The 22763-nt window shown below is 52.8% G+C and overlaps 12 protein-coding genes across 12 annotated transcripts; 7 read left to right on the top strand and 5 right to left on the bottom strand.

Annotated features, from left to right (window-relative positions):
• Positions 1 to 638: 638 nt before the first annotated feature.
• Positions 639 to 1655, bottom strand: CKM354_000941400 (uncharacterized protein; the record flags this gene model as incomplete). Its single annotated transcript, XM_044804834.1, has 2 exons — positions 639 to 1522; positions 1574 to 1655. The coding sequence occupies 2 exons, from the start codon at positions 1653 to 1655 to the stop codon at positions 639 to 641; spliced, it is 966 nt and encodes a 321-aa protein (XP_044660769.1).
• Positions 1656 to 2979: 1324 nt separating this feature from the next.
• Positions 2980 to 3540, top strand: CKM354_000941300 (uncharacterized protein; the record flags this gene model as incomplete). Its single annotated transcript, XM_044804833.1, has 2 exons — positions 2980 to 3246; positions 3337 to 3540. The coding sequence occupies 2 exons, from the start codon at positions 2980 to 2982 to the stop codon at positions 3538 to 3540; spliced, it is 471 nt and encodes a 156-aa protein (XP_044660768.1).
• Positions 3541 to 5112: 1572 nt separating this feature from the next.
• On the bottom strand, positions 5113 to 6683 carry CKM354_000941200 (uncharacterized protein; the record flags this gene model as incomplete). Its single annotated transcript, XM_044804832.1, has 2 exons — positions 5113 to 6345; positions 6411 to 6683. The coding sequence occupies 2 exons, from the start codon at positions 6681 to 6683 to the stop codon at positions 5113 to 5115; spliced, it is 1506 nt and encodes a 501-aa protein (XP_044660767.1).
• Positions 6684 to 7732: 1049 nt separating this feature from the next.
• On the top strand, positions 7733 to 8824 carry CKM354_000941100 (uncharacterized protein; the record flags this gene model as incomplete). Its single annotated transcript, XM_044804831.1, has 1 exon — positions 7733 to 8824. The coding sequence occupies one exon, from the start codon at positions 7733 to 7735 to the stop codon at positions 8822 to 8824; it is 1092 nt and encodes a 363-aa protein (XP_044660766.1).
• Positions 8825 to 9525: 701 nt separating this feature from the next.
• On the bottom strand, positions 9526 to 10911 carry CKM354_000941000 (uncharacterized protein; the record flags this gene model as incomplete). Its single annotated transcript, XM_044804830.1, has 5 exons — positions 9526 to 9703; positions 9770 to 9932; positions 9998 to 10216; positions 10282 to 10626; positions 10677 to 10911. The coding sequence occupies 5 exons, from the start codon at positions 10909 to 10911 to the stop codon at positions 9526 to 9528; spliced, it is 1140 nt and encodes a 379-aa protein (XP_044660765.1).
• Positions 10912 to 11306: 395 nt separating this feature from the next.
• On the top strand, positions 11307 to 12128 carry CKM354_000940900 (uncharacterized protein; the record flags this gene model as incomplete). Its single annotated transcript, XM_044804829.1, has 1 exon — positions 11307 to 12128. The coding sequence occupies one exon, from the start codon at positions 11307 to 11309 to the stop codon at positions 12126 to 12128; it is 822 nt and encodes a 273-aa protein (XP_044660764.1).
• Positions 12129 to 12203: 75 nt separating this feature from the next.
• CKM354_000940800 (uncharacterized protein) lies at positions 12204 to 13595 on the bottom strand (the record flags this gene model as incomplete). The annotated part of the gene is made up of 2 exons (XM_044804828.1): positions 12204 to 12644; positions 12696 to 13595. 2 exons carry the CDS (start codon positions 13593 to 13595, stop codon positions 12204 to 12206), a joined length of 1341 nt encoding a protein of 446 aa, XP_044660763.1.
• Positions 13596 to 14605: 1010 nt separating this feature from the next.
• CKM354_000940700 (uncharacterized protein) lies at positions 14606 to 15805 on the top strand (the record flags this gene model as incomplete). Its single annotated transcript, XM_044804827.1, has 1 exon — positions 14606 to 15805. One exon carries the CDS (start codon positions 14606 to 14608, stop codon positions 15803 to 15805), a length of 1200 nt encoding a protein of 399 aa, XP_044660762.1.
• A 481-nt stretch (positions 15806 to 16286) lies between these two features.
• Positions 16287 to 17290, bottom strand: CKM354_000940600 (uncharacterized protein; the record flags this gene model as incomplete). The annotated part of the gene is made up of 2 exons (XM_044804826.1): positions 16287 to 16411; positions 16465 to 17290. The coding sequence occupies 2 exons, from the start codon at positions 17288 to 17290 to the stop codon at positions 16287 to 16289; spliced, it is 951 nt and encodes a 316-aa protein (XP_044660761.1).
• A 291-nt stretch (positions 17291 to 17581) lies between these two features.
• CKM354_000940500 (uncharacterized protein) lies at positions 17582 to 17905 on the top strand (the record flags this gene model as incomplete). The annotated part of the gene is made up of 1 exon (XM_044804825.1): positions 17582 to 17905. One exon carries the CDS (start codon positions 17582 to 17584, stop codon positions 17903 to 17905), a length of 324 nt encoding a protein of 107 aa, XP_044660760.1.
• Positions 17906 to 18320: 415 nt separating this feature from the next.
• On the top strand, positions 18321 to 19933 carry CKM354_000940400 (uncharacterized protein; the record flags this gene model as incomplete). Its single annotated transcript, XM_044804824.1, has 3 exons — positions 18321 to 18392; positions 18443 to 19546; positions 19598 to 19933. 3 exons carry the CDS (start codon positions 18321 to 18323, stop codon positions 19931 to 19933), a joined length of 1512 nt encoding a protein of 503 aa, XP_044660759.1.
• A 986-nt stretch (positions 19934 to 20919) lies between these two features.
• On the top strand, positions 20920 to 22648 carry CKM354_000940300 (uncharacterized protein; the record flags this gene model as incomplete). Its single annotated transcript, XM_044804823.1, has 6 exons — positions 20920 to 20946; positions 21005 to 21076; positions 21134 to 21766; positions 21814 to 22416; positions 22470 to 22519; positions 22570 to 22648. The coding sequence occupies 6 exons, from the start codon at positions 20920 to 20922 to the stop codon at positions 22646 to 22648; spliced, it is 1464 nt and encodes a 487-aa protein (XP_044660758.1).
• Positions 22649 to 22763: the final 115 nt, after the last annotated feature.

The raw sequence follows: 22763 nt of genomic DNA, 5'->3' as shown, positions 1-22763 counted from the left end.
AATCAAATTGTCAGCATCTTTTAGCTTGGTTTTGTGATAGCGTTTTAGCGATGGGCGTTTCATGCATGGAGCGTGTAGATGGGCGTAATTTGAGGGCTTTTTGTGTAGTGAACATATACATTATATGGCACAGTGCCTCTTTCTTGTAGCTTGGAGCTTTTGTAGTATTCATGACTTGGTCACCTCAGCACAGCACAGCACCGCTCTGAACGTCATCGCATCGGTGCTCTACGGCTCGCATATGCCAAGACCTTAGGGTTGCATGCGCAACAACTGGTGGGACAGGCAGCGACGATGTAGTCCGTGGCCAAACGCTTCGATATTACTGAAACGGCTCATCGATGACTACAGATAAAACTCTGTTGACTATCAGGATGTTCCCGCTGACGGATCCAGAGCAAAATGGAAAATATCGAATTATCGATTTTCCATAAATCTCGAACTTTGAGAAAGTTGCGCCAGTACTCAACGAGTTGATGAGCACACGTTTACTGAGTGGAATGGAAGGCAAACAACAGAAGCAGTGCGCAAACTCTATCGAAACGATATGAAGAGCGGCACTAGAACCAAACGCAGAATACCCCAGAGTGAAGTCCAAAACAGCAACTCAGATCACTTTCTGTCGATATCTCATGTCTCTAAGCACTCGGCCAACCCGGCGCACCATGGCTCTCCAATTCCTTGTTCGTCCACTCCCACAGCCTATCAGCCAACTCCTGACTAACAGCATGCGGATTCCCATCCTTTGGCTTCCCAAAAGTGCCCTGCTCATAATATCGCCCATTCTCAATACTCGACTTGTCCGCATTACCCAACCACAACCCTGGCTCAGCACCCTTATCGCAATCAACACCCGTGAGCCATACAATAGGGGAAACGGCGTAGACAAGCCACTTCATTCCATCAGCTTTGCCCCAGATTTCAGATTTGACAGTTCCGGGATGGAAAGAAGTCGTGGTGATTTCGGGATAGAGTTGAGCCAATTTGCGAGCGAAGAGCATGTTGGCCAATTTGGAATGACCGTATTTCGTCATGGCGTTCAAGCCAGAGGATTCGACCGTCTTGGTGGTGTCAAGATCGATCAAGCCGGTCTTGGGCACGATTCGGTGGCCGCCAATGGAGGACGTGACGACGACGCGGACATCGGAGTCGGGCTGCTTTTGTGTTTGCAAAAGTTTTGGCATAAGGAGCTGGCATAGGAGTGTATGGCCGACATGGTTTACTCCAAAGGTGTTTTCGTAGCCCTCCTTGGTTAGGCCGGGCGTTGTGCCTGAGATGCCGGCGTTGAGATATAGCTGATCTAGACGATCACTCTTCTCGTTAAACTGAGCTGCGCAGGCCCTGATACTGTCGAAGGAGTTCAAATCCAGCTCCAACGGCTCGATGTTGGCATTCGGGTGTTCTTGCTTGATGGCATCAATGACAGTTTTCGCTTTGCTGGGTGTCCTGGCACAGAGGTAGATGCAGCCTGGGTTATGAGCAGCCAAAGCCTTGACGATGCTGGCACCAATACCGGCGTTACCTGATGAAGACTGTTAGTTCAGGCCATCGCGGTTCTGAAAGCAAAAATCACCTCCAGTTACGAGAATGACCTTATTTCCCTTTCCCAAATCTGGGATGTCCCGATCGGGCTTGAAATTGTTCTTGATGGCCATGGCGAGTCAGACCTGACGAGTTCGCCAACGCTGGATTGAGATTTTGATCAGAGGAGATTCCAACTCGGGCTTGCTGCTTGCCACTCGGAGTGCTGTCACGGGCGCTAGTAGCTTGCTTCGGAGCTGTGTGAGCCGCAGGCACGGAATGTCAGTTGTGAAAGATCACTTTCATTCAAAAATCTATCTTGAGGATGCAGCCGTGAGGTATTTCAATGTCTCGCTTGTGCAGGATCTCGCACTCTCGGCTGCATCGAGACAACACGCCATCGCAGTGTCGTCCGGATGGAGGCTGCCATTTTTCGCGCTAGAAAACGTGCCTCGGGTGCGTCATTCGCGTAGCTTGTGGCTACGCGCTATCATTGAGACACTCGATTACTATCTTCCGCTGACAAATGAGTGACCTTCATCTTGGAATGTTGACGTGAAAGGTGTGCGAGAGAAACGGCAATGGCGATGGCGTGTCGGGCGAAACATTTGTCCGAGCAGTTGCCTGCTCACGCACTCGGGACAGAGACACGTTCCGACACTATTCACGCGTCACGACCACGAAGCCTCCACCTACGGAAGACGATGTGCATTCAAGAGACGAAAGAGCACGAACGATGACCATGTCGAGAAAAAGCTCGCGACAACAGAATGCATCATCGCGGTGGCGGCGTAAGAGCATGCCCGCTGCACTGGACAAAAACACGTCAAGAAGATGGAGGCTGTGGAGCTGCGGGATGATCAGAGTCCGCTACAAGAGAGTCCGCTACAAGAGCATGGAGCTCGCGAACTGGATTAGTGTCTCACGTCTGCTGCAACAGACATGTGGACTGCGCAGCTTGACGTGCGGACTCTGTGGTCCGCACAAAGCGATAGTATCGAGCACGCCCGGAACAGCCTCGATTCCAGTACGCTGGCACGTCACACGCTAGCACTATGATCGTGATCATCTCGTGAGAGACACGTGCTGCCATGCCCTCATTGCAGAGCACCACTGCGAGTGAGGTGGTTCAGCTCGGGTTCGGTCTCCGAAGGTGAGATGTGCAGACCGGCGTCTCAGCTCGCACGTGTATTGCAGCTGTCCACGTGTCAACGGAGCGGACTAGCACAGTCACTCGCGGTGTAGGAGAAGCGTAGGTATCGGTGGGTGTAATAGTGTCTCTTGTTCAGGTGCCGACCCCTTGTCGGAGTAACGAAGGCCTTGGAACGAAGAAGGGATAGGCATCAGTACGCTGGTCAGAATCGGAGATGGAGTAGAGGCAGGAATCTGTCTTGGGACTCCCATCGTGAAGGACTTTGGTCGAACTTGAGTAACCTACACACTCAAGCCCTGCACATCATGGCATTCCACGCCTCTGCCGTCTGGCGTGAAATGGACATGGAAGACGAACAGAACGTTCCTCTACTCAGCAAGCAACCCACACGTCGACGACCACAAAGCATTGACATTGGCTATGTCTCTGAAGACCTAGGCTCACGATCCTCGTTAGCTGGCAGTTCTTCATCATCTTCGACTTCTCGCGAATCCTCGTTCGAGCTTCCGCGGAGAGAAAGGAAGGTTCAGCTTGCTCTGCCAGGGTTGCTGGACTTCATTCAGAACTGCAAGGTGAGTTTGCTGCGAACATTACTCGGCCGCTCGCCCGCAGGGCACTCTTGCATGTGCATGACTGCGCTGACTTGTGTTCATGTACCGCAGGAACGGCAACTACTACCCTCCATGTCAGCTTCGATAGCTACTGCACCAGGTGATGGCGTGACCAAATCGCCCATGACAACGAGTTCAAAGACGACGGTGTTCATCACGATCGACGAGACGGGAGAGAAAATTGCCAAACTCAGCCAAATGGTCGACGCCGCATTCATTGTGGGTGCGAACGAGCTGGAGCTCTGTATGCTTTGAAAAAGTTATTGGGTTGGGTCTTGTCGATCAGTACTGTGTCGATCTGCTCAGGGTCCAGCTAGGGCAGGAGCTGTTTGTCCGTCCGAGGTATGGTTGTTTGGCGTTCACAGGCGTACACATGCGTGACATGGCGCAGTCCCTGCTTGAGCATGATAGCATTGCTTGGATTGTGGTATGTTGATCTACTCGAGTCATGCGTTGCTCAATCCTGCTTTGCTCTGCCAGGCCATTTCTCCGACCTGCTTTTTTCATCACTCGAAGAATACATGCTTCGACAAGCACATCTCCCGAATTCTGCAGTCTCTCAGACGTTCAAGCTGCCCCGCTTCTCGTACTTTTCTTCGCTTGCTAAGATCAGACTAGATGCTGCGCGACTGTTTGCTGTCCATCTCGAGTGTCGACGAGGATGGCCAGACCTGAGCAGACCGCCACGTGTCGAATTAATCATACATTCACTGGTGCAATTTATTAGGCAGATTTGTGCCCGTATTGTCGCTTGCTACGCATGACTAGCAGGTCACGAAACTGGGAGGTGTAGATCTTCTACATCTTTGATCCGGGTTTGGACGTGTTGGAACGACGAAAGTAGTTCCGAAGACCTGGTATCGCTCGCCATGCGGGCGATTTGGGACCGCGTAAAGGTTAGTATGCACCCCGAAAGGATGTTTGACGAAGATAAGATGGTCTCCTGCTTGTCTGCGTTAGATCCTCGCTTGTACCATTGACCATGGCGTCTGTAGTCAAGCACGGCTAAGCACGTCAAAGCAAGAGTTCCGCGTTTGGCGAGCGTAGCGGGTTGTTGATAAGAAAGAGGGCGGTCGCCATCCCACTTGGCGCATACGTCGCAGCAAGCCCATTTCGGCGCCTCAATGGGAGTGGTGGAAGGAGCAAGCCATCTGCAGAAGGTGCAGAGATGACAATTCGCTTGATGAGGGGAGCGATCGACAGCGGGCCTGGCGAATGCGAAAGTCAAAAGATCGCCGTTGTACAGCATTCGGCGAGCGAAGTGGACAGCTGCTGTGCGACCTTGTGCCTGAGCTCCCTCCACTGACAGAGATCTGCATGGATTTCATGCCTGTGGCAGGATGAAGGTGGTGCCTTGTGTGCCTGGGAGCAGGATGCGTCGCAGGATCGACGGAGGGGCCACGGCGGGAGGACAAAGCAGCCGAGGGAGCTGTCTGGCAGCAATGGGATCAAGGGATCTCTCCACGGCGGCTGCGGCTGTCGATCACTGCTGCCGTCGACAAGCATAAACAAGGTGGCATCCAAGCGGCCAGTGGTTGGACGGTGGCGCAATCGTATCCTGATGCATGCCGAAAGTGAGGATGGCCTAGCATGGACTAGGGCTGGAATCAGAGTTGGCCGCGCTCAAATAAGAAGCGAGGGAGCGGAGATGCATAGCGCAGGATGGTATGGAAGGCCTGATTGCTAGTGTGACACGTAAGCAGACGGCCAGCGTGTCAGTTGAACAAAGAGTGTGTCGTGTGTGCAGGATGGAGGGGATGCAAAGTTTGGGCGGATCAATGGCTCAGCGGAGCTGAATGAATATTTGACGCGAGAATAGGTGGACGGCTACCGAACGAACCCCACCATTTGAGCGGCAGGTGGGGCAAAAGGCGGGCCATTGGCGACGCTCCCCTGCCTGCTGCTCTTCCCGCTCAGGACTTCACGTCGCTCGACATCAGCAGCGGTCGGCGCCTCGTATCGCATCTCGAAAGCCACAAACGGACTAGCTGGCGACTTGTATTCCTGCACCAATAGCAGACTGCCGCCGGAGCCCTGGCGCAGACTATGGATGAAGGCGCGCAGCGTGCCTCTGTCCAGCTCGCTCGAATTGGAGAGCTGGAGGAGCGACAAGTCCCGCAGGCGTGCGCAGCCCTCGACGTCGGCATTGGGCAGATCCGCCTGCGAGGGCAATGCTCGGGCCACTAGCAACAGCCTGCAGGCGGCGTTGGTCCGAAGGACGTTGATGTGCGCTCGCAACTCGGCGTGAACGCGCTGCTGCCACGTCTTCCAATCGAGCACCGGCGACAGCGAGGGCAGACGCAGAATGTAGACGGAGGCACTGCCCACCGTCTGCACCGCTCCCATCGCGCGTGGCTGGATGCTCAACCGCTGCTTGACGTGCTGGGGATTATCCCGGGCCGTGGGACAGGCACCGAGCGACGGCTTGCGCCCATGCTGTCCGAGCATCAGCAATGCGGGATCTTCCTCCGACGGCTGAACGATGATGTTCAGCTGCGGCGACTCGATGGCCAAGCTGGAGGCGACCATGGAGGTAGGAGCCCCAGCATCCACGATCGTGGCATTCCCGAGCGAGGACCAGTCGAGCTGCCCCAGCACTTCTCTCACTCCAGCATCGTCGTCTCCCATGCAGTAGCGGAAGTATGTCTGCGCACGTCGTGAGAGACGTCTCTCCTGCTCGCAAGACTTGGCGAACGAGTGTGGCGTACTCATTGCTAGATTGAAGGCCGTGTGCTGAGCATCTTGCACGTCTGCAAACTGTTTCGACGCAGTGACCATCTTCAGTGAGGCCGGCACAGCAGTATCCGACAGGAATAGTGCAGCGTCCAGAAGCGATGGCTTGATCACGAAGGACGCCGAAAGTGCAGTATGCGCGACCTGACATGGCACTGGCTCATGCAGAAAGCCGACTGTCATCATCGTTCGAGCCACGCGGCATAAATGTGCTTCGGGGACGCCGGTAATGGCAGCGATGTCGCCAAACGGTACAGATGTCTCGCGGGGAATCGTTGCGAGGACTTGACTTTCGCACAACCACTGGAGACATGCCAGAAGCTGAGTCTGTCGAGGACATTAGCACAAGACCTGTTCCGTTCAGAGCTCGACCTCCTTGACAGAGCACATACGTTCATGGCAAGCCTTTCAAGGAAGTCGGCTGGAGTACTCAACAATGTGCAAATGCCTCTTGCTTGTGAGAGCACATCACGTCGAGCGTTGAGTAGGTCCACATTGTTAACGTCGTTACCAAGCTGATCACCTGCATTCTTCGATGCCAATGACAGCTTCTGCTTTTCCGCCTGCAGGGCCAGCGTGCGAGCAGCAGTCGAGAGGTTCTTTGCCAGTTGTTCGAGTTGTACGTGTATGGGTATGGAGCCCACTGTTGCTGATTCCGCCTCCATCACGACGACTACCCACAGCCCTCACGAGCGCTGTGACGGTCGACACAATGGGCCGCTACAGATGGCGACGATGCGGTACCATCTTCGAGCGCTCGTTTCGACATGGTCCTCAAAGGCACGGGGCTGGGGTGAAGTCGGTCGGCGAGCGAAAGAGCAGATCTATCTTCGTGGCATGGTGTTAGCATGCACGCACCAACCAATGGATCCACTGCCATGTGCGCTTTCGCATCCATATGGGGCGCCTCGCGTGCAGAGTGTTTATGATCGGCAATGGAGGGACCTGCCGTAAGCAGGGACTCGCTTCCTAGCGGATTCACGACAACTTGCTCCAACACGTGCACGAAAGTCGCCGAGACTAATCCCATTGCGATGACATACGCGATAAGCCTGTTGGTACAAAGGATCCGCGGCCGCTGAAACTTTCCTAGTTGCTCTTGGTCTTCTTGTCTGCAAGCTTCAGCTTCCACAGCTGTTTAGTGGAGCTTGGCCTACTCTAATGCGCCAGCTTCATTGGCCACTTCCAAAGCGAATGCCACATACGAAGCGATCCTACCAACAGTGGGACCCGCATAGACTTTCATGTTGCTATGAGGTACAGAACGCCTCGTGAGATTCGCATGCGCGCCTGCAGATGTTACACGAATGCTCGCGCGGTGCATATTTATCCCTTGAGGCGCCCTCTTGCCTCCATCGTCGATCTACTCACACTTCTTCGATCTCAGCTATCGCTGTGCAGCAGCCACTCCTTGGGATCAACGATCTCTACGTCGTAGTATATAAGACCAGCATAGATCATGACTTCATACCACCCCAGCCTGGCTGCGAGCCACGTTGAGCCCAGCAAACCACAAACGGCAACCACTGCCAAAACCGGCAACAAAGAGAGGAAGCTGCGGCAGAGCTGTCGAGAATGTGCATCGCACAAGCTCAAATGTAGCGGGGGAAAACCCAGTTGTGTACGCTGCGCCGAAAGAGGTCTTGAATGTTTTTACGACCTATCTCGACGATCCGGCCGAGTATCCTGGCAGGACCGCCTTCGAGCACAAGAAATGGCGGCCATGCCAACCGGCTCGCCTTTCATGCCTCCAGTGGCTGAGCACGAGGCTCAAACTGCAGGTCTTCCTTCACCACCACTTTCATCGCCTGCGACCGCGAGGAGATCTCCATCGTGGCAAGCTTCGGCTCTGGGAAGCGACGCTGGAAGCTCTCGCTCTTCTTCCGTGTCTCTAGGATTCTCAGATGCATCAATGATATCTGCACCACTGGAAGACTGCATCGATTACACCTTTGAACTTGGCGATCTCCAAGCTCATTTCGAGGGAACGCAAGACCTGGCGGGATCAATGATCAATACTGGATTCGATCACATGGCACCTTTATCCCCAGCCAGCATACCAGGAATGACTGCATCGATACCCTCTTCGCCTTCACTTTCGATGGCATCTGATTTCTACAACCAACCGCTCCCCTATGACACAAATTGTGTCTCTGGCCTCGAAGCCCTGATGGACATCGACTCGATGCAAGTAATGGACGCACACCACGATCAAGATGGTACATATGATTGCCTCAAGGTCGCCAACCACTGTCTGCAACGCCTTTCGTGGAATGCATCGCAGCGATGTGTCCGCGCCAACCCGTGTGGTCCGCAACCTGTGCCGGTGCCTTGCACGCAAGTGGTCGCCGAGAACAAGCAATGCCTTGCAATACTGGACAGGGTCCTGGACTGCGCGCCTGCAACACATCAAGACATATTCGTCATCATCACGCTGGCTCTGATGAAAATCGTAGAGGCTTACCAAGGCGCTGTGCATGACAATATGGCTGGGCCTACAGAGATCGATGGGTTTCTTCCAGCTCACGACCCAAGCTATTATTGTGTCACTCTCACAGAGCCACCGCCACCACTGCAATCGATCATGGGCGAGCTGCACCGTGTTCAAAGCATGGTACGAAGACTGTCAGAACGACTTGACACACTAAATGCACTCTACAATGCAGCTGCACACGACCAATCGCTATTTGGTCCAAGTGGCAGACCTCCGATGTCACCGGCCACCTTTGATGCCCTCCACCGAGATCTCAGACGGTATCTTGATGCCGCCTCGTTCAGAACAATACAGCTGCTCAACGCACTGTAGCCAGAGCACGCGCAGGGAAATGGTGGTGCATGTCTTATTTTAGGAAGCGATAGGAGTTTGGTATCAGTTAACGAAGAGATGACCGCAATGTCTATACGCAAAGCAACACATAATTCAAACTACACCGACTCCATTTCTCTTGCTTCACATATCTCCTTGTTCGGCGCAGACGCGATGCTCACGTCGCTGCGGATATGACCGCGCACATTGCCATTGTGCACGACCGACCTTGCTGCGATCGTCGCTGCGAACGCAGACACGATGATCACAGCGCACGTGGGCAACGTGGTCGCTGGAACTAGCGCAACGTGGCTGCACATGGTCAACGATGCGAACATCGACCAGCTTGCGAGATGAGAATCGGCCAGCGACACAGAATATGCAGTTGCTTTGCAGCGTTGCAACGAAGAGATAGTGCCTCTGTGCAAAAAACCACTATAGCCAAAGCTGGGAATGATGTTCGGAAACAAGCCCATTCGCAGACCGAGACAGAGAGACAGAATTTCAGCAGCGCGCGGGAGATGTGCAGTCAAGTGAAGCTTTTTTCAGGACCCCCAATCAAATCCTTGTTGGTCCATGCTGTGCTACTAAATGCTTGCTTACTTGCAGGAACAGGTACTCCGACTACCTTAACTTGGAAGAATGAACCCACTACCACGTGCTTGCCCTGCCCTGCTCCGACAACCTGTTTACCTTTGCGTCTATTCCGTGATAGACTCCATGTGGAGGTACTTGCCAATGTTGGATCCCTCCAAGGATTCCCACCGGCTCTTGCTGTTAGGGTCATAGTATGGCACTTCTGCGAGTCCGACGGCACGGTTTCCGAATCTATCGCCGAGACCGAAGTAGTCGTAAGTGGCGTTGTGGAAGGTGCTTCGGCTATAGGAGGAAGAAGGAAGAGTCAGTTCGGGGAAGGAAGCGAGGGAGGGGTCGCTGACTACTTACTTGTCCCAGATTGCGATGTCATTGGGGTTCTTCCATCGGAGACGGACTTGCAAGTCGTGGTTGTCCACTATCAACTTCTTCAACCAATCGCAGAAGAGATTGCTCTCGCCCTTGGTCAGGCCGTTGATTTGCTGGCAGTCCAAGGCGTAAAGGGATTTCCAGCCTGCGATGCGTGGAAAGGGTTAGTGCGGGTTTGGGGAGCGACTGCCAAGTTCCGTTCTTTCTCACCTGTGATAGGATTGGTGCGCACTACGGGATGCGTAGCACGGAGCTCAGTGCCGACGTTCAAAGGAGAGCCACGCGGTTTGCTGTACAGATCGAAATTTCCTCTTTTGGCGGCACGGTTATACCCGGGGACGGCATAAGTGCATGTCTTGCCCTCGAAAAACTGCTGCATTGCTGGGGAGAGACGATCGTAAAGTTCGTAGCCGGATGCCCAGAGTGTATCTATGGAGGAAGGTCAATCGCTGTTCACCGAGCAGGATTGTGAACGAGCCTGTGAATTAACTTACCACCGCCAGACTTTGGCAACTCAGTGAGTCGCAAGCTGCTGTAGCTCGCGGGGACCTTCTCAAATGCGATATCCGTGTGCCATTGGAAGCTGCTCTGCTTCTTGGCACAGACGTCCAGGCGATCAGACTGACTGAACAGATCTTTCGCAGTACGAGAGCTGATGGTGCTGATCTCCTTGTCTGCCTGACCACTGTGGTTGCCATCGGCCGAGAAGACGGGGTGGACGTGGAGGCCGGAAGACTCTGGCTTGCCAGACAGCTCACCCAGACGGGTAATGAGCTGCTTCTGGAGCTCGTTGGTGAGGTTGTCCTGCTTGCGGAAGAAGACGACGCCACGCTGGGAGACTTTGCATCGATTAGTTGAGCAAGCAGAGATTTGGAGACAGCGGACTCACTGGTCAGAGCAAGCTCGGTCAAGAGCTCGTCAGCGTTAGGAGCGTTGAGCATGTCGACCAGGTTCGCCTCTGGAAACTCGGTACCAATCACTGGTGTGACATCGAATTGCTCGAGGTTGTCCAAAGAGCCATTGTTGATGAGAGGCAGCTTCACAGTTGCTGATGGAGCTACACTCTTGGTGGGAAAGCGGATCTCCGCCGGGACCTCGACTGGCTCGATCGCGATAGGTGCCATGTTGAATAGTTGAGTGGCGATGTAGTTGAAAGAGTGTTTGGTAGAACGACTCGTGCTGGCTCAATTGTAGAGTCAGTTGCTGTTGTCTTTATAAAAGATTGGAGTTTCCAGTAGCACACCGTGTTTCGGTCTCTGCAAGAGCCATCTCGGAGTGACATGCCCGATTGAATGCGAGAATGTGCTCGCCCGTGACCGTCCGTTGTCCATACACCGTAGCGGACTACAGTCCCGTGATCAAAATGGTAACGACCGACTCGGAGTGCGAGGCCGAAATCGCACGAATCCAGCAGCACATGAGCGACAAACTTGGGATTGTGCAGCAATGAACACAGAAGACGACAGATCAAGTGAGTGACGCTCACGAACCTCCATCGACCTCGCTGTCAGAGTCAATCATGGGTGCTAGCAATACAACCTGTCCATTAAGAGCAACCGCCCAAAATGCAATCAAGACTCCAACAACACTCGATCGTGTAGGAGCACTGATTAGTCGCTCTGCCGGACTCGGAGCGACATTACACAGCGTCAACTATGGCGCATGGCTGCTTTCAGACACACTCAGCGCATCAGCGCCCATTGTCAGACAAGTGTGCCAGCGCCTCGGCTTCGCAGTCTCGATTGAATCTCTTTCCGCTGGGTCACATCGATGCGCAGCCCTCGCGGACCTGCTTTGGGACACTCGAGCTGTGCTACGTCTTGTAGGACTGGTACCTCTGTCACTCAAGTTCCGAACACTCTGCTCAGGTCCAAAGCATGGAGAAGACCGGATCCTGCACACCACCGCGCTGCTGCATACGGCATGCTACAGTCTGTTCCACGCAACAGAGCACGCAGCACTTCTGGCTCAGTATCATGTGATCCCGGACTCGATATTGCCGGCGGAGGGTGTCAGCCAAGTCTATCTGTGGGCTTATCGATGGAGAAGTGCAGCTCTCCTGTGTACTTTGCTCGAGATCACTCACAAAGGCTGGCTCACCCGCAAACGCCGAGCAACAAGAAAGTCGCAGAACGAGACGGAAGACAAGCTGCATGATGCTGCCGAGGATAGGCAATGGTTCTACGAGCTGTTCGTAGCTGCGACGTTCCTCCCGATCGCAATTCCGTACTTTACTTCCAGTACTATGCCGGACTTCAGTAATGCTTTGCAAGGTGCTTGCGGGTTGATGGCAGGATTACCCAAGCTCTACACTCTTTGGAAGAGCACGGCTGCGGCTTGAGGCCACAGATTGAACTTCTCAGCGTAGTGTATGCAGCGTAAAATGCACTTGCAGGCGCTCCTATGTAGTTGCATATTACAATTGTTGTCGCAAAGGCACATCTTCCCACGCATGGTCGAACCCGGCAGATCTGATCCAGTATGGTTCGCCTATCGAGACAGAATCGACGACCATGTGGCCGATCTGCAGCCAATCGTTGTGCTTGATGCGGAAGTCATCGCAGTCCTCATAGGGTGCACAGATAGACTGTCCTCGAATTAAGGCTCGAATCAGCTTGACAACGTGGCAGTCGTCGTGAAAATCGATGGCTCGTTGTATGATCCCATCCCATCCTGATGGCTTGCTAGGCTTGTGGTTGCGGATCTCGTGCAGTTGTGGCTCAGGAGCTCCTCTGGAGGAGTAGATCGCTAAATCCATGGAAACCTTCCATTGCAGAAGCCGGGCTTTTTGTGCGTCCGTCATCCACTCCTGCTTTCGGAAGACTTCCAGGAACAGGGAAAGATTGACGCAGTGCATCTAGCTCACAGATTAGCTACGAAACCATGAAGATCTGCAGAGCTTGCTTACGTAGAAAAAGTCGAATTTGACGTGCCGGTCCGCTCGCTGCGCACCTGCAGTATAATAAACCACCGCGTTGTACATCTCTGCAGTCTTACGCTCGATGTCTGCCGAATCCGGTAAGACTTGGAATTTGGCAGCGATGCTGGCCATGTGATCATTGGCCCTCCCGATAGTCCCCATGAGGAGCGGGTTTATGTCAGAGGGCCTTGCGGCATCTCTGAGCTTCTCGTCGCATTGAATCTCGTCGATCAATTCGGCGATAGAGCTGCATGACGAAGAACTCCCGCTCTTCACCAATGCATCAGTCGAGAGCAGAATCTGAGCAATTGCATCGCAGTGGCGGTTGTCGTGAATCGCAGCCTGAGCAAGTGCTTCCGCAATCACACCGGGAGCCTCGAACTCCACGCCAAATCCAAGATGGATTATGGGATGAACGACGCCTGCGAAGTGTCGTGCCAAAAAGCGATCACTTTCCTTAGTTCCAGCAAAAAGATATTTCTGAAGCACAGAAGGCCATCCTCGCTTCTCGATCTCCTGGCCGAAGAAGTGCAAGTAACTTCGATAGTACGAGTCCTCCCCGTAGAAGCTTTGCAGACTTTGCCAGCTACTCATCTGAGACACTGCATCGTAGTCCACAGAACCTGACGTCCGCTGATAGGCTGCGCTGGCATCATAGCCTTTCTGGATCTCTTCCGCTGAGGCACCCAGAGCTAGGAGAGTGAGCACCTGATGAGGAATGTGATTGTGCATAGCCAGCCCGATTTTGGTGAAGTTGTCGAAGAATATGTGATATTTGTCGTGATTCAGCTGCAACAGCTCGCTTGTCTTTGTTGCTGAAAGCATGCTTGGTCGCTGCACCACTTGCGGCGAGCTCAGCGCGACGGTGGTCGTTGTCGTGGTAGCCATAGTGTTTCAATGATCGCGTATATCGAAGTAATGTAGGACTGTCCGTGAGCCCTTGTTTTAGTGCCAAGCAGAAAAGGTGTGCCAGTCTCGTCGATCACGTTCTTTTGAGATTCAGCCATCTTGGCCGGTCAGCGAGGCTAGACCACTTGGTGACGTGCCCATCACGTTGGAATGCATGTGAAACGTCGACATAGCTTGATGGTTCCACACCGGACACGCTGACACTCGTTGTAATGCCACATGCTTGCCTCGTTTGCATAGTAGGAATGGCATCACGAGGTCTACTCATTCGAGGTGAGCGGACCTTGTCAGGTTGGACAAACCCGACTCAATGGTGGTTGAGCTTCTCCAGACGACATCGTGAAGAGAGAGATGGCCATAGAGTGTTTTCGATGTCAAAGCTGTCGTGGCTGTCTATGTAGAGCGAGACTGCAGGCACAAACAGCCTTGGAAATCAATGCCAAGAGAGTTGTGCCTCAGGCCGATACGGAAACCAAGCTTCACTTCACTCCCACCACACTTCCCCCAACTCGTCTCCTTTCCATCACCTTCTACACTCGCAAAAAATGCGTCGCATGTGAAATGAGCACGGAATATGCAGTCGACAGATCCTCGTTGCATGGCTGAACAAACTGTGGTCGAATCGACAGAGTCACGTGCTTTTCCTGATCTCCGGCGCTCGCTCTGCTGGCCGAGCAGGAGCCACGATGTCCGAACTCAGCTGATTGCTCGCCCTCGGGTGGTGGAAGTCGCTCAGAATGCTGCTCACCACGAGTCGTTCTCCGATCCGAGCAAGATCGTGTTGTCCACGCAATGATCCTATCTCACAGCTGCGGCCAGCGAGGAGTTGTAGGCGACGGTGAGATAAATAATGCCGTTGCTGCCTCTAAACACGGACATCAGCTCACCACATCAGCCCTCGGCAGCTTGAATAAGTGCGAAGCATAGGCTGCATCATCCTCTCTTCAACAGTGCCACCCCAGAACACCAGAGCGCCTCAACGCAACAAGATGCCTGCCATGAAGCTGTCCGAGCCCACTGTGGCGCAGGCGCTTGCTGAGATCGACCAGTCGACATTCGATGGAGATGATCTTGGTCGCAGAGCCGCCTTGATCGAGGCTCAGAACCTGGTGAACAGGCTCGAGAAGCCTCACGAGTTCATCAACAAGATCACCTTGACTCAGCCCATGCAACTCATTGTTCTCAAGATCGCCTCTGAATCTGGTCTTTTCTTGCAACTGTCCTCGAAGCCAAAGACTGTCTCTGAGATCGCAGCTGGAATTGGTGGTGATGAAGAGCTTGTTGAGCGCCTTACTCGTCTTCTTGGTGCTACTGGTGTCATTAAAGAGGTCGCCATCGACACCTTTGTTGACACTGAGCTCTCTGCCCAGTTGAAGGACAAGAACGGCATGATCACTGGTGTTCAATGGGTCTGGGATGTCTCTCTGCAGCAGATGCAGAATCTGCCAACCTACTTCAAGGAGACCAAGTACAAGAACCCAATTGATGCCAAGCACCCACCGTGGTGCCGTGTTGTCAACTCTTCGCTGGGCATGTTCGAGTGGCTCAATGAACGCCCAGAAGTCCACACCACCTTCAACAACTTCTTGGCTTCTCTGCTTTCTGACTTCCCCAAGTGGACTGAGATCTACCCAACTGAACGCCTGCTCGAAGGCTATAACCCAGAGACTGCCCTCTGCGTTGATGTTGGTGGCGGTCACGGAATTGACATGCTCAATCTTGCTGAGGTCCTCCCTGAGGAATACAAGAACGCCCGTCTCGTCCTCGAGGATCAACCAAACGTTGTTGCTGAGGCGGCCAAGCGCGGCCACTTGCCTGCCAATGTCGAGACTGTCCCATACTCTTTCTTCAACGAGAACCCAGTGAAGGGTGCCCGCACATACCTCATCCACTCTTGCCTCCACAACTGGCCAGACAAGGAGTCCGCACAGATTCTGTCTCGCCTCCGAGAAGCCATGACTCCAGGCTACAGCAAGCTCCTCATCTACGAGCCAGTCATTCCTGCCTCGGTCGATGAGGTCATCCCAATCGCCGCTGCTCTCGATTTGCACATGATGTGTCACTGCGCTGCTGGTGAGCGTACCCAGAAGCAATGGGAGAAGCTTCTCGGTCAGGCAGGTCTGCGGTTCAAGGACTACACTGGCATCACCGGCTTCCCATGGGGCGTCATCGAGGCGGAGGCCATTTGAACTGCATGAGTGTTGAATTTCATTTTCGAAAGGCGCAAATGGACGGCATGTGGCAGGCGAAAAGGCATAGAGTGGTTGAGTAGCATCATATCTTGTAGGCAGGCGTTTCATGAAATTCGTATGCTGAACAACCTATGTGAAAATGCAATGCGCAAAGTGTCAAGTCCTTACGCAACACACAACAAAGCTCTAATATCATTTTGAGCAGTGCCATGGATGACTTTAACATGAATGTGTTGTACTATCTGACGAGAAGCATCCCTACAGCCACGTCTTCTACACATTCATCACAACGAGCATATCATCGACCGATCTCCAATCGGCGAAAGCATTGCTACAGGCCGAAGATGGCGCATTGCTGACGCTTTACGCTCAGCGTGAATCAAGGAGGGAGAGGTCTACGGGGAAAGTCCACAAAGGATACAATCTTTGATTTAGTTGATGCGACGACTAAAGACGTGGATCGTTCGGCAGTCGCCACTCATGCTCTAAACCCAGCGTCACGTCTGCGTTGAATAATTGGTCTCAACTGATCTCCTCCCCACCCATGCTCAAAGTCGTCCTTCAGATCGAAGATACCTTCTGGTTGAATTGCTAGAGCACGCCCTATTCGACTCGTCAGCGATGAAGCGAAGTAAAATGTCAATCTTGACGCTTACCATGCAGTTCAGTGTCAACAGCACAAATAGTAGCTGCTTCAACGCATGACTCAACGCTCGCGAAAGATAGCACTTTGCTGATATCGACGCCTCGAGCTGCCATGCCATTCTTGATGGGAGCAACAAGTGGTGTGTCGACAAACCAAGGAGCCAATAGATTGCACCTCACACCAATGTCAAGAGTTCTGGCTCGAGTGGCGCGGAAGAGGCCTCTTACTCCGAACTTGCTTGCTGGGTATGTTGCAGTCTTAGGAGAGTCGAAGTAGCCAGCGATAGAAGAAACTATAACGAGTGATCTCTCTGGAGCTGCACTGATGCCGTCCTGGGTCGATGGAGAACTCCGAGCATTGGGATTCATCCGCATGTAATAGAGAGCAAGCCAGGTACTGTAGTACACCCCTTTGAGATTTATATCGATGTTTCGAATATCTGGCGGAGCAAGCTTTGATGCCAAGTTGGGCTCACCAGCTCGCAGGACCTGATCAACGACATTTTCCGCAGCAAATGCTGTTCCGGCGAAAGTTGCAACAATGTCGAGCTCCTCTTTCGCTCCAAATGTGATAGCGCTTCGAAAGGCATCGATTTGGCTGTCCCAGTCTGTTACATCGCATCGAACGTAGTTGACGTTGCCTCCCGTTTCGTCAGAAATGTCTTGGGCAAGCGCACCTCCTTTCTCTTCAGTACGCAAATCTGCAATGGTGACCAGTGCACCAGCAGCAGCCCAGCACTTCACTGTGGCGAGTCCAATTCCAGAAGCTCCTCCTGTGATGAGACACACTTTGCCTCTGAGTCGGGCTACGTCGTTGTTGCTCTTGAATGTTTCCATCGTCGGTTGATCGGAATGGATTACAGAGAATTTCCAGTCAATTGCTTGATCTTCGACTCAAAAAGCTTTCGTCGACGTGCCCAGAGACTGAGATCGTCTTTCGGAGCGTGGGATTGTATGTGACCGGATGTGGTAAGCTTCGGAGCACTCCACCGAAATGCCTCCCCCGTTTGGTCCGCAATTTCCTATGAAGATCCCGAAGCTCACGGAGTTCGGAAGAGTGCCGAATTTTATAGCGGGCGTATGAGAAGCCAGATAGCTACGCAATCGGGTAATCTCAATCATCTCAGCATGTTCGCCTATCCCACCTACCCAACGGACAGGATTGTTGCACGAGATCAAATCAGCTACCCACGATTTCACATCAACATTCGGCAACTGCCCAAAACTCTGAGCGTCGAGAAGACAATGTCTGAAGACGACGACCATACGACACCATCTTCTACTACAAGTACCACGTCCTTGAGCTCAACCAAAAGTTCCAAGAGCTCAGAACTCATGAAAAAAGCTGTCAGCAAGGCAAAATGCAAGTTTGCTCAGATTGGCATGTCACTGCTTCCGCAGCCGATGCAGAACACAGACTACATGAATGCCTCTGGTGGTTGGTGGTTCTGAGTGTCGAAGTTGGGCAGGTGCAGCATCATGGGAGCAGTATATTTTGGGGATGCACCACCGGAGTTCGATGAGTGACACCAGATTGACATAATGGCTAATTCTCAATGCTACCACAATTAAATGTCAGTTTTGCAATCGAAAAGTCTTGCTTGTGAATGTTTCGAAGACGTAGTATGTCTTGGCAAATTCAAAGTGAAGTGAAGTGTCGGGATCGTGAACCGCAAAGGCTTGGCATTTCGCTGACCGATATGTGAACATGCGGACAGTAGGTCGGAGCATCGGGCCAAGGCCACAATTGTCGATGTGTGAGACGAACGCGATCGATCTGTAGCGTCAGAGGAGCAGCGCTGCAACTCTTTGCCAGTGACTGCAGCAATTGCATCAAGTGCTCGCAAGGTCCTGTGAGTAATTCGAGATGGCTGCACTCTCGATGTTGAGCAGTTGCCTCAGCGCGGCAATGAAATCATCACTGCTTTTGCTTGTGTTGGTAGGTCACTCCAAGTGTTGTAGCATAGCGCTTCTGATGATACGTTGCAGACTCTGATCAGCATTGCCGGAATATGCTTCCACCGATTGTTTTTGCATCCGTTGCGGAAACATCCTGGCCCAAAGCTGTGGGCTGTATCAAGACTACCATGGATTATCAGCACAGTCAAAGGTACCATAACTCACGATGTAGCGAGACTGCACGAGATATATGGTCCTGTTGTTCGACTTGCTCCAGACGAGTTGTCGTACATCACTCCAGATGCTTCGAAAACGATATATCAGTCTAATCCGGAATTCCCGAAGGACCCGATGCATCTTCCACCTTTTCATAATGGTACACCAGGTATCCTTGCCGCGAACAAGCATAATCATACCAGATTTCGAAGAATGTTGGGGCCGGCTTTTTCTGACAAAGGCATGAGAGCCCAGCAGCCGCTGATCCAGAAGCACATCGAGCTATTGATGGTGCGGCTACGAGAGCGCAGTAGTCTTGGATCAGTTGATATCTCCGAATGGTACAACTGGGTGACATTCGACATCATTGGAGACCTCTCCTTTGGCGAGTCCTTCAACTGCTGTCTCAACGCTCGAACCCATGAATGGATCGCGTCGATTCAAGGCAATGTGAAGGCAATACCGATCATCAATGCCATCAGACGCTGTAAACTCGATTGGATCATTCCTCTGATCGCTCCAAAGAAGCTTCTCGCCATGCGCAAAAGAAATGCGGACTTCACCGAGAGCAAAGTCGATCAGCGCTTGCGACACAAAGAAGCTCGCGGAGATATCTGGGATGCAGTACTTTGTGAAGAAAGTGATCGCAGTAAGAAATCCAGTGGAATGTCTCGGCAAGAGATCATCAGCAATGCCAGCGCAATAGTGCTAGCCGGAAGTGAGACCTCAGCAACACTGCTTGCAGGTTGCACCTGGCTTTTATTGCAAAATCCACACGTTCTCAAGGCACTCGAAGTACACATCAGGAGCTCGTTCACCTCTGTTGAGGAGATTGACCTGATCAGTGTGGGCAAGCTAGACTATATGTCTGCTGTTATTGACGAGGCTCTCCGACTATATCCACCAGTACCAATGCAGAGCAATAGAATTGTGCCTGAAGGTGGTATTTTGGTAGCAGGCGAATGGGTGCCAGGAGGCGTAAGTCCTTACTCGTTCGCATCTAGGTTGCTCGCTAACACAAGATCATAGACTTCCGTCGCGGTCCAGCAGTACGCCGCTTGTCGATCAAGCTCAAACTTCCGCAGACCAAATGAGTTCTTGCCTCAGCGTTGGCTTGGAGACCCAGAGTTTGCTGACGACAAATCATCTGCATCGCAGCCTTTCAGTCTCGGAGTGAGGAACTGTATCGGGCGACAGCTTGCCCATGCAGAGATGCGTCTGATTCTGGCTCGCATGATCTGGGAGTTTGATATCCAGCTTGACGGAGCCAGAATGGGAAACACTGACTGGCTCGGACAGCAGCACGTATGGATCTTGTGGGATAAGAGTCCGTTGTGGGTACGACTTCAGCCGCGAGCTGCATAGAGAAGTGGTGTAGTCAATTTACCTGCGCTTTGATCGGCCTTAAACTTTGGCAGCTAGCTGTCGTTACAAAGTCGCACAGATGAATCCGATAGCATCGAAAAGACCATGAATATACGTCTAGCGTGAGGGGTATATGCTAAGCGAACCGCATTGCTAGTGCTGACTGGTGACCATGCTCCCTATAGACTATGCAGCAGACGCCGAGATGACCGATTCCAAACAGTAACGTGATCTTCCAGATCAGATCATTCATCGCAAGAGAAGACGAAAAATTCTCAGGCAGGCCACAGCTCATAGATCTTTGGTAGCTTCTGTCACTCGAAGTGATTAGTCTGCCTGCTGCTTCCTCTGGGGAAACCGGCGACGATGGAAGCAAAGTACGCACCAAATGGAACCTCTGGCGCATCTGGTTCTGCAGCATCCCACACAAGGGCCTTGGGCCCATTGGGGTCGTGGACCTTAGCCAGGTCTGGCATTGACATTGCAAGTGGAATGCTCAAGCTGAGGAGCAAGAGTACTTTGGTCCACATGATCGGTCTTGTCTTGGGAGGATGTATGCTCGAACTTTAGATGAGATTTTCTCCAGCGGGTTCGTCAAGGATGTAGCGAGAGATTCAGTATCCCAAAGTAATGCAATGGAAGAGAAGTGCAGCGGAAAAGTGTATTCATTCATGCACGTGCCGATGTCTTGGCGTTCGGAGTGCGAGTCCGCATGACGCTCCGATATGTCGCAAGGCCTCGGGGCCGTGATATCGGCAACACTGAGAGACAGCCACTCGCATACGGAGTAGGCTATCAGTTCCGTTGACATGGAGTCCATAAACACTTTGTCGTGGAATGAGACCCGTTTGGCTTGCCTATCCATAAACCATTGAACCAGATGCCGTTTTTGGCGACGATCGTTCCACTCTTGCAATATTGCTTGAACAAGCCTGCATACGTGCCTGTCTTGACAGAGGACCCTGATACCGATAACACCTCTCAAGATGGAGTCTCGATCAAGTCTGAAGATAGTAGGTTCCGACGAGACTGCAAATCGAAGCGGTCAGCACTGACACTCAACTTTTTTAGGCGGTGGTTGGCGCTGGTCTTGGCGGCATGGCAGCCGCGTTCCGCTTCGCAAAGCAGGGACATGATGTCGAGGTGCGTGCTCTCGAGACAATGATGGAGCAGCTGGAACTGATGATATGCCTTTGACAGGTCTATGAGCGAAGGCCCAGTGCTTCGACCCAGGGAGGAGCGATCTTCATCATGGGTGGCGCCACACGCTGCCTTGAGCGATGGGGACTGAAGGAGTCATTCTCGTTGATCTCAGATGTGATCTCAGCACATCAATTCCGCAATGCTTACGATAACAGTCTGATGATGCAAATGCCTGCCGCTCAGGACTGGGGCTCAGATCGCCAAAGTGTGGTGAGCCTACTCCACGAGCGTGCAGTGGGAGCGGGAGCTCGTGTCTCATTCGGCTCTGAAGTGGTCTCGATCGAGGAGAGCGAGAGCAAAGCCACCATTCAACTCAACAACGGCGTCACTACGACCGCTGATCTCGTAATTTGCGCCGACGGCATTCTCTCGCGCCTGAGGTCCAAGGTCTTGAACACATCGGATTACTCGCCCCTGCCAGCCCCATCCACACACTACCCAGTGGAGATCCCTTACGAAGCGCTGGTGAATGATGAGAATGCCAAGAGCTGGATCACATCCACAGATTCGATATTCTGTTCCCGGACTGGCGGTTACGCCATGGCAAGGTACCACAGCAAGCTGAGACGCCTTCAAGTCATGTTCTCGATCCAGGCTGCGGATGACGAGAACCCGAGGCTGTGGGATGAGGTAGGTCAAGAATCATGCTATGAAAGCACAAGACTGATAGTTTTCAGCACGGGGACCTGGAGTTTGTGCGTGAGTACTTCAAAGAGTGCCACCCTGCCTTGACATCAGTGTTGCAACTTGCGAAGTCATGCTGCCGCTGGCGCCTGGCCTCCATGCCAGAACTTCCTCAGTGGTCTAGCGAACATGGCAGGTTGCTGCTGCTTGGTGATGCGGCTCACGCCATGCTACCAAACGCAGCCCAGGGCTTCTCCTCAATCATCGAAGACATCGAAGTGCTCTCGACTCTCCTTGAAGGCGTGAAAAGGCCAAATTTCCAGGGCATCGCCAAGTCCTGGCAAGATATTCGCATGCCGCGTGTGACCAAGATGCAGGCGCTGTCCCGGTTCAATTACGATCTTGGCAATAAGATGAGCATGATCTGGAGCAACGCTGCGACTAACGGTAGCAGCGATGCTGCACAATACACGAATGAGAAAGAGGGGGAGGGCAACAGCCAGTATGAGGGCAGCACTCAAGGTAACACGCCCGATGGTAGCCAGCACGGAGGAGACAAGGAGTTCGCAGCGATGGACGACCGCGCAGATGCGAACGCTGACTTCGGATCGCCACCATTCCACAAGTGGCTTTATGAGTATGATGCAACGGAAGAGGTAAGTCATCCCGGATGCAGCAGCAGAACTATTTGCTGACTCGAGCCATGCAGACCAAGCGTTACCTCAAGGAAGCTGCTTCGAAGGCAGCGCCGAAGAGTATGTGAGTCGGAACGGTACGAACTCCGGTACTTCCAGCTAACAATGTCGCAGGGCGGAATTGCAGCTTGACCGGGCTCTGGGTTCTACTTTTCTGTCGATGAGCAGAGATGATGGTATTCTTGCGCAGTAGACCGGCGTTCGGAGCATTTAGTGCCACAGTAGAGACATCAAACATTGTGCTGTGCTAGAATTGAATCGCTTTCTGAAACCGTTGTTGTCTTATTCAGAACCGGTCCGCGTGTAGT

Source organism: Cercospora kikuchii, assembly GCF_019650295.1.
Source record: "Cercospora kikuchii DNA, contig_00006, whole genome shotgun sequence".
NCBI lineage: Eukaryota > Fungi > Ascomycota > Dothideomycetes > Mycosphaerellales > Mycosphaerellaceae > Cercospora > Cercospora kikuchii.
This window is presented reverse-complemented; position numbering and strand designations above follow the sequence as displayed.